At 26.9% G+C, this 10,070-nt stretch overlaps 1 protein-coding gene and 1 long non-coding RNA gene across 2 annotated transcripts; one reads left to right on the forward strand and one right to left on the reverse strand.

Annotated features, from left to right (window-relative positions):
- Positions 1 to 777: 777 nt before the first annotated feature.
- On the reverse strand, positions 778 to 2,125 carry LOC119668449. Its single transcript, XM_038077951.1, has 3 exons — positions 1,942 to 2,125; positions 1,524 to 1,881; positions 778 to 1,154 (listed from the first exon to the last, which is right to left on the reverse strand). Exons 1-3 carry the CDS (start codon positions 2,005 to 2,007, stop codon positions 1,060 to 1,062), a joined length of 519 nt encoding a protein of 172 aa, XP_037933879.1. The 5' UTR covers positions 2,008 to 2,125; the 3' UTR covers positions 778 to 1,059.
- Positions 2,126 to 3,559: 1,434 nt separating this feature from the next.
- On the forward strand, positions 3,560 to 6,124 carry LOC119668454. The gene is made up of 4 exons (XR_005251498.1): positions 3,560 to 4,013; positions 4,078 to 4,325; positions 5,323 to 5,816; positions 5,896 to 6,124. It is a non-coding gene; the product is annotated as an uncharacterized LOC119668454 (long non-coding RNA).
- The last annotated feature ends 3,946 nt before the right edge of the window (positions 6,125 to 10,070 follow it).

Below are 10,070 nucleotides of genomic sequence, written 5' to 3' on the forward strand. Positions count from 1 at the left end.
TAAAAAAAAAAATGGAGAGTTCAATCAGCGACTGTAAAACTGCGCAAAAATCAGTTGTTCGTATTATCTAAATAATATATATGAAATGCATTAATTTTATTGATTTCGCTTATACGGCGTTTACATTGGCCGAAAATGGCTCATTTTGGTCAAAAATCGAAAATGAGTATCGAATGCCTCATTCTTGCATATAAAATTTCAAGCACAAAATGAGGAATTTTCTCACATTCTGTATGAATGACGTTCGAATGCATTCCACATATGTTCCAAATGCAAAGGAATCTATTGAACATACCCTAAATGAAAGCTCTTCATGGCATTTTGACAGTTTGAAAAAGCTGTTTTGACATATTTATAAAAAAGATAAACAAATGTTTAGTAGTTTTATTTCAGTTTGAATTGTTACCAACCATGAGCAGCGAAAAATTACTGAAAAAAAAACAAGTTGTGTGGCCGCTCGAGGCGGAAAACATTTTGTGTGAACTTTGGGAGGAAGATATAGAAAACCTCCGTGGCAATAGGAGAAATAGCCACATTTATAAAGAATTTCAACAAAAGCTTTCATTGCGTGGAATGGAGGTGTCGGTTAAAGGAATTTCGAACAAAATAAATAACTTGACGAGCAAGTATAAGTAAATTTAATTACGTTTTTTGTATTAATTTAAATTATACATAAAGTATATTATTTATTTATTTACTAGGTTACATAAATTAAATTTTCTATTTATACAATTAAATTTATTAACTAATATGAAACCTAAAATATATTATAGAAAAGAAAAGGCAGCGATGGGCATGTCGGGTGGATCTCCATCTACTTGGCCGCTGTACCATAAGGTACATGCCATATTAGGCAGTTTTAAAATCCACAACGTCGAAACATTGATGGATGAAACTGGACACGAAGATAACGGTATGGTAATTATAATATTTTTCTTGAATTTATAATAAGTAAAGTAATATTGTAGTTTCAAACATTACTTCATTGGCCGAGCCAGCAGTTTTGGAATCAAATGAAGACACAAGTTTTTGTCCATTGTTCGAGTCAGTTGATTTTCTTTATGACGCAGACGCAGCTTCTCCACTGCAGCAAGTTAACTCTTCAACAGATACAAATTCCACTGCTGCGGTTGAAACAACATCTTTTGGAGCATCTGCAAAGAGAAGAAAAACAGACAGCATTTTACAGGAGTTACAATTAATGAGGGAGGAAGATAAGAGAAATGAGAGTAACTGGCAGCGTATTGAAGAGCGGCGAAACGATTTGCTGGAGAGATTGGTCAATAACTGTGAAAACTACCAGCAATCTTTATTAGAAGTTTTAAATAAAAAATAATAATAAATAATTATAGTATATGTAGTAAGCATAGCACTGCTAGCATACCGTATTATGTAATATAAATATTTTTATATTAGTATTAAGTATAATAATAAATCATATTAAGTACAGTATAGTAAGTAATATTAATTTAGTAATATTAAGGATAAACAGTAATTAGTAATATTAATAAAAAAAAGATTACCATTGATGCAATCACGAATTGTTGCTTCATTTAAGGGGTACTGGTTTAAATAAATTGGTTGCATTATTTTCCAGACTTCAGTGCAAAATTCTTTAAGGATTATGCATACAGATGATTTGGACACTCCGAAAAGGTTGCCCACAGTTCTGTACTCCGCGGATGAGCCAAGTGCGTACACTGCAATGGCAACTCTCTTCTCTAATGGAATTGGTCTGCGAAAGTTACTGTTTTGTTTTTTCATACTTTTGACCAAATCGCATAACTCTTTAAAAGTGTCCATTGTCATTCTGAAGTTTTCCTTGAAAAACGATGCATCTCTTTTTGGAACTTCTTCTTCCCAAAAAGTACTTAATCGGAGCTAAAAAATAAGTTTTCAGTTTATATTATATATTTTTTACTTTTATGTTATATATTTTACCTTCATCCAACATTTTTTTGGCACAGGTTCTACTTGGGCTACTAGTGCATTCATTAACAATTGCATTTTTATTTTTTTGTTTTTTTGCTTTCGTTTCGCTTTATTTATACTACTTGTTAATGTGATTACAATAGCTTTTATTGTTTGTAAATAATTTAATTGTTCTGCAATAATCACTTTTTTATGTTGATTGTTCATTTTTGTAAACAAATGTAAATTTAAACAAAATAAATTACTACTTCAAATGTCAAATAAAATTTACATTCACAAATCAGCTGTTGAGAAATGAGAACGAATGAAATACAACGAATGTAAACACTTTCGAATGAGTCATTCAAAATGAGCCATTTTCGGCCAATGTAAACGCCGTATTACTTAAGAACACACAAATTTTTTCCCTTCAATTTATACCATTTGCTTTAAATCACTGGTTTTGACGAAAGGAGTATGTTTAGTTACTACGAACACGTCGAAATTTTAAGAATTTTATGTAAATTTTATATGTAGCTTTCCCCAATAATCTTATATGACATTTATACTGCCCACAAATGACTCATTTCAAATCAGTAATTTGAAAGTGTTTACATTCGTTGTTCTTCATTTGTAATATTGGATGAAGGTAAAATATACCTTTAAACTGTACAAAATGTATAAACTAAAAACTTTTTTTTAGTTTCGATTAAGTACTTTTTCGTAGAAGTAGAAGTTCCAAAAAATGGTGCATATTTTTTAAGGCAATATAACCATCAAATATTTTTTTACCATATTTTGTAAATATATTAAAAACAGCTTTCTCAATTTGTCAAAATGACATAAAAAGCCTTTATTTAGGGTATGTTTAATGTATTCATTTGCATATGGAACGTATGTGGAATTTATTTGAAATTCGTTAGAACTCATATATACAAACTCAGCAAATGGAATTCATTTGCGTTCATGAGGGTTTGTAAGCAGAAGTTATATACTTCTCATTTGTGATTTTTGACCCAAATCAGTAATATGTGATTTGTTATCTATAAATAATCAGTTAAATTCGTTAGCTTAAAGAGCTGAAAAGCTTAAAAAAACTTCAATTCTTTATTGAAAACCGGTCACCAATATGTCAAAAAATAAAAAATGCTAGAAATGGAAGCTGAGTTAATTATGAAGTCTAATGACAACGCACGATTTAAGATATTTGGTAAATTTAAATATCATATGAATATCACAGAATCCTCATAATCCAAAGAAAGAAAGTTACCAGTATTATTATGAATATTTTTCTTAGAAATTCTTCTGGCGATGTACTTTTATATGTTAATATTGAAATATTTGATTTAGATTTGTATTTTAAGAAAGTGGTTAATGTAAAGTATAAATTAATATATACCATTTTTATTCAACCACAAATTAATTCGGAAATAAATTTCAAATTTTCACTGTTATATTAAAAACAAGTAGTAATTGCTTGTTATTCTATTATATTTGGTATATTTACAGTTCCCTATATTTTACAAGTAAAATTCTTTATTTCACATATCCGAATTCTCACGAATTATATTTTGTTCAATTGTTTTCGTACTTGAATAGTAAAATTGAATTGTTTGGATATATATTGCGTGAAAACATAAAAGACCTTTAACACATTTGATGTGTTTAAATGGATAGCTGTTGGCAATCCTAAATGAAAGTTTTTTGACAGCGATTTCATTTGTTGAAATGTTTTTGCAATGAGAGAGTATCAGCAAATTGCAGTGCACAAGCCGGTTGTTAATCGTTTTAAAAACATTCTTATTTAATTATAATTTCTAATGATAACAATTGTAATAAATTACTGATGTTGTGAAGCTAAAATTTTTGGTGTTTTTTCATTAAAATAAATTAATCGAAAATTGTCTTCACGCAATGTCAGAAACAAATATAAAAAATGATTTGACGGTTGCTCTAACGGGACTTCAGTCCATAAGGACACGAGGTCTGCATAAACTGTTCAGTCATAAAATAAGTTAAACAAACAGGAACAAAATTACTAAATTACGCTACTTCTAGTAATTGGAAAATGGAAAAAAGAAGTGAGAACGTGTTTTTGTATGGTAAGCCAAATTAATTATCATTTTTGTGTTCTTTTATGTATTAAAAAATGTTTTTACTTTATAGATTCTTAAAATATTTGGCATTAGTGTTTCACATTAAAAATATATTTATTATTGCCAACAAATAATGACTCCGTTGGACCTCAAATGCATAAGTATAAACCACGCAATAAAAATGGGGACAATAATCAAAATAGTTTGTCTTAAGTCAAAGGCATTGAAATTTCAATGATGGAATGCGATTTTGAATTTTATTAATGTTTCCTTCCAATTATTGCATTCCTCACCGTTTCAGCACTGGAGAATAAAAATGTGAGTAAATGTGAATTGCATATGTTATTCTTATAAGTAAAAATTAGATTTTTGTATGCACAAGGTATGTCTTTGACTAACTGAGATGTCCTTGAAATGTGAAGCACTTCCAATTTGTTTCTTAACAGATTTTATAAATTATTTTTGTAAATTTTTTATAATTATTAATTTTTAAGTCAGAATAAAGTTCTTGAGAAAAATGTATTCATTTGAGGATATAAGAATAGGCATTTATATTTGTAATATATTTTATAAATTTTACATTTTATAAATTTTCTGTTCAATAAAAAGCAAGATAATTTTTTCAATTTTATTAACTAAGTAAATTTATTATAATGTAGACATCCAAAATAACATAAGCTTTACATAGGTATATAACGAAAATGATAAGCAACAACACATTTGTATGTAATTTTATTGCAAAAATAACGAACAGATTTAACCTTTTTATATAAACTACATATTAAACATAAAGCTTGTGTTTGCTGCGTGGATAATAAACGGTTGTGAGATGCATTAAATCATATTATGAAGTGCACACTAGCTAACGTGTACGTGTGTTTTCTTTACAGCAAGTATGCAACTGGTTTTAAGATAATACACCTCTCTGTGCCATAAAGTGTCGCTTTTCTCCTTCTAAGTAGCGACCAAAAATCGGTTACTAACTATAGCTTTTTCTAGAAACAAAAATACAAACATAACATATTAAAGTTAAAATAGGAATCCTTCTTTATTAAGAGTATTTGATTAATCAAATGATTATTATTTAAAGACTTCAATGAATATAAACACGTTTCGTAATATCGCCATTTGTTATAGTGGACCTCCACTGGAAAAATAGTTCAGATTTTCTATTGAATGCAAATATGATGTGAGGTGGGTTTATGGTTTTATCATTAAGTAACGTACTGAAGTAACGGCGATTTTTAGTTTAGTTTAAGTTTACGAAAATTCAAATGTCATATAATAATTTCATTAATTTTCTAATATTTTTCAGTTGATTATAAAGAAAATGAATTAAAAATAACTTCTCTGCAGTTACAATAACCCAGGAATTCCCCAAAAACACAAATAAAGTATTTTTGGAAAGACTATGCCAATATTCGATGTCAGGACATTTCACATGTCGAACTGCTGAATAATGAAACATTGAAGATTTGTTAATTAAAGATGATTCCTGGTGAAAATTGACGATTAAAATGATTACACTTAAATTACTGCAAATATAACCAGATTGTAGTTATAATTTAAATATTAAAGACGAAGATGACGGTTGTGAATAACTTCATGCTAATTATCAGTAGCAAGTTAATGTGTAGCATATGCTATTAACTTGTATTTTATACTTATTAAAAATAATGTATCTCTGCAGACAAGCTGCTCTATATTGTTATCATGTGGTGATGCTTTAAAGCAATGTGTAACTTTGATATACATTATGAAATCATACTATGATCAAAAAACAAATACTGAATTTAGTACTACGAATTTGTAAGTATAAATTAAATATTTTTAAAATTTTTTGTAATAATTTAAATTAGAAATATTAATATATTTCTTTCATCAACAGATTTCTCCATAAGTCTCATCTGCCGTAATATTTAAACATTCCAGTCTTAAAGAATGTTTATATGTGTTCCTGTTTAAAAGATATTGTTATCTACTTACCAAGCAACAGATAAGACACATTAGTTTTTTTGGAATAATTATTAAACTCAGTATAAAAAAAATGATTGAATGCAACAACAACATAATCTTCAAAACAACAACAAAAACTTAAGCAAGTCATCAAAGCTAAGTGCAAGTTTTATTTTACTTTTATTTATTTATTTTTTATATAATATATTAAATAGGTTGAAATGTTCAAATTTTTAAATGCATATAAACTATTTTAAAATATATAAAATCAAAGAAACTTAATAGAATAAAAACTTTTAGTTTTGAATTAAGATTGTTTAAAGAAATTGGATTAGATTCTATACAAATTTTAATGCTTACAGCCAGTCTAAAGTTTTTAGAAACTGTTAAATTTATTTTTAATGATAATATTTAATTACATTAGATTAAGTTTCTTTGATTTGTGTATTACAAAATCTTTTCCAAATTAAAAGAAAAAATTAAAATTGTATAAAAATACAGGAACGAAACACAAAATAAGCAAAAAAAAAATAATCTTAGTTTGAAGAGGAATATTTTACAAAAAAAAATTATGAATTAGTCCTTCATATATTATATTTTTAATTTATTATTTCAATTATTTATTATATATTTAACTTAATTGCAGATTCCAATTTTTTGGTTGATTAGAAAATTATATATAGGTATATTTGGCTTAATTGTGTTAATATATATTAATATATATGGGATAAAATAATTGAATTTAGTATGAATATACATTTTTATATCCTAGTTCTTTATTGCTTTGAGAACACTTTGTCATTAAAATTATACCATTTGATAGTATATTCAAATATAATATTGATCGTATATATTTATCATATTCAAAAAATTGTTAACAAAGTACATTCACAAAAAAATTAATTTTTTAATACGTTGACTGTGACGGCAGTTTAACAGGATTCTGGCAAAGGCACCTAATTTAACTTAATCCTTTTTGCAAACAAATGTATTTATAAATTTTGATGAAACCTCTAATGATTACAAATTTTAGGTGTATTTATTAATTAATACATTTTGTGTTCTTATAAGTCAACCGTGAATTTTTGTTACGTTTCCGGAGACCATTTATATTTTCACTGATGTAGTATATTAGTATTGATGGATTTAATATGTCTACAAGATAACTCGCAGTTGAAAATTTGATGGTCCAACATTATTAGATAATATTATTAAGCTTTTTCGGTTTGAAATAATATGATGAAACTTTACCTAAAGTAGAGTTTTTTAGGAAAGTATGTTGAAAAAATCTCTTATTTTATTCCTTTTCATGATATAATATATTTCTTTCATATTTTTGAAGACAAATGCTCCTTAGCTTTAAAAACACTTTAATTAAAAATTACTATCAAACTTAAAAATTGCTAATTTTTATATTTTTTTTTTAAATAGAAAGTACTCAATCCACCTGACGGTAAATGCATTTTTTACATTGCTTTCACAAGCAAAGTATTATTACTAATAATAACATTAAATTGCTCTTTTCTGGGGTTGCAATACAATAATTTGTTATTACTTGCTAATCAAATGCTTGAATTTAAGTGATTTAAAATACTTGTGCTTACTTTATTTGATTGATATTATTATATTAGATAAACAAAATACATTTTGTATCATATATTATGTTTATATCGTAAGTTGATTGGCGACTGGTTTTAATCTTTCACATAGTACGTTTGTCAGAACTTTATATGCGATATTTGAAAGACTGATTCCACGAGTATTGGCGCAGTCTGCAAGATAACCTTTTTTGTGGATTGGGCAAAGCACAAGTAATATAAATTGAAATAAACACAAAGCTTAGCTTAAATGTTTCTTAACACCAAAGAATCTTAAGACTAATTAAAAATAATTTTCCTACAATACTTTAAGTCTTAATTATTATTATTATTATTATTAGGACATATTTATATTTTAACAAAATTATAAATTTAGTATAATTACAAAAAACATTTTATGTACATCAAATTTATATTATAGAATTTACAAATGCTTTCCAGTTAGTGAGCTGCCGAGCTATTGCTCTAAGCTCACTAAAAGATTTCCTTGTTTCGCAAGAATCTGATTGATGACAGATTCGCCACAGCGTTTCGTTGTTAATAATTCGCGGTCACCAGATTTTTAAAATATGTCTTAGGCTTCTCTTGATGAAGGATTGCAGCTTGTTTATGATAGGGCATGAAGTGTGCCAGGTCTCACAACCGTATAGCAAGGTTGATTTATGCATTTAATATTTTGAATTTTAAATATTTTGTTTGCCGCATAATTATTGTAGACTTCCTTCCAGATCGATAGTGTTTGATAGTAGCACAAAATCATCAGCATATTCAAGATCAGCTAGTCTGCTTCTTGACCTCCAGTTTATACCAGGTGTGCGGGTTTTTATGCTTTCAAATACCAAGTTCAAGACTGTTATAAACAGTATTTATGCATAGTCAAATTTAGTTGACATTAAAATGCAAAATATCTCACTCAGCACATTTTGCAGCTGGGGACCGAATTTGATGCTTGCTGTCTGTGCAATAGCGTAATTTAGTGATAACGCTATTGCATACAGTTTATTAGTTATATCAACTTTGTTTTTGTATCAACATAGATATTCACATTAATATAATATTTATGAAAAACTGTATGTCTCTATACAATATAATGAATACAACTGAATAAAACACTTTATTTTTATTTAAAAAGAAAATTATGTTTTATTGGTTTATTATTTTAATATAACAGGGAAGACTATGTCTTCTTATTCCGTATTACAATATTAACTTAATATTTATTTTTAATAACCGGGAAATCTATGTCTTCTTATACCGTATTACAATATTATATTAAATAATTAGGGAAGACTATGTCTACTTATTCCTTTTATTTGTTAACTAAAAGATAATGTCTTTATTTTTAATTTGTTAATTTACAAATGATGTTATTCTACTGTTTTTACTAAACATCAAGCATTGATCATCACCTTTAGATTTAACGTGACAAAATAATGCAGACAGAGCGTCAGCACTTTTAATCGGTCAGGTGAATAAGAAGAAAGAGAAATATTAAAGTTCAAACTAAGTTATCACGAAAACAGAAAATGAATGTCAACGAACTAATTGTGACAGAAATTAGTGGAGTTAATAAGAAATATTTCGCAAGATATGTATTTTATTAACAGAAAATATTGTTGGTATTAACTTACATACAATATAATATGCAAGAGATATGAGAATGTGGCTCCTCCACCCCTTAATTCGAGATTCTTCTGGATCTCGTTACAATAAATATATTCGGGAAGTAATAATTAAAAAAAAAATTAAAATAAAAATTTATACAATTTCATACTTCCTTTTAATTTGTTTTAATTCAATTTCATCGATATTATTGTGTTAGATATTATTTACAATTTTTATTTGGTCTTTTCTTTTATAAATGTAAAGCAAAATTGCAATAATTAGGAAGATAAGTACACCAAATGTAATACTTATTCCATAGAATAATTTTTTATGAAAATAAAATTCTTTTATTTCTTTTGTGTTTTTAAATTTTTCTAATTCAATGTTTTTAAATTCTGAAATTTCTTGGGCTGAAGTATTATCAAAGTGGAATTTTTCATAAAATTCAATCTTTTTTTTTTATATATTTAATGTTTAAAATTTTTATATGACAATTTGCAAAATTAATTAAATTATTTTTATTTAACACTATTCCATTTTGCACAATTTTAGGATTAATGGGATTTTATGATTTCTTGATTAACCAAAAAAGAATATACCTACTGTAAAGACCTTTTCCGGCCCTTTCTATAGCTGGGGTATACTCAGCGAGTATACCAGTGTTCGTTATAAGAAATTAATTTAAAAAAAATATAATAACAGACAATTCTGTTTATAGCAGCGTTTATTGTTTAACAAAAAAAAAACAATCAAGTTGTGGAAAGTTGTGTTGTAGAATGTTGAAAATGTTGTAGTTAGGATTGATGTCAGTGGTGCGCGGGTTGCTGTAACACGAGAAATTCCAAATCGCAATCTGTAATAGGAAAAATTCCAAAACACAATTTGTAACAGGAGAAATTCCAAA

The sequence above is a fragment of the Teleopsis dalmanni genome, chromosome 1 (genome assembly GCF_002237135.1).
Source record: "Teleopsis dalmanni isolate 2A chromosome 1, ASM223713v2, whole genome shotgun sequence".
Classification (NCBI taxonomy): Eukaryota; Metazoa; Arthropoda; class Insecta; order Diptera; family Diopsidae; genus Teleopsis; species Teleopsis dalmanni.

Coding starts and splice junctions, on each gene's coding strand:
- LOC119668449 (XM_038077951.1), bottom strand. CDS start 2,007: ATGCAATTGTTAATGAATGCACTAGTAGCCCAAGTAGAACCTGTGCCA. Junction 1,882..1,941: donor CAAAAAAATGTTGGATGAAG/GTAAAATATATA, acceptor CTTATTTTTTAG/CTCCGATTAAGTACTTTTTG. Junction 1,155..1,523: donor AATTCGTGATTGCATCAATG/GTAATCTTTTTT, acceptor TTCTCTTTGCAG/ATGCTCCAAAAGATGTTGTT.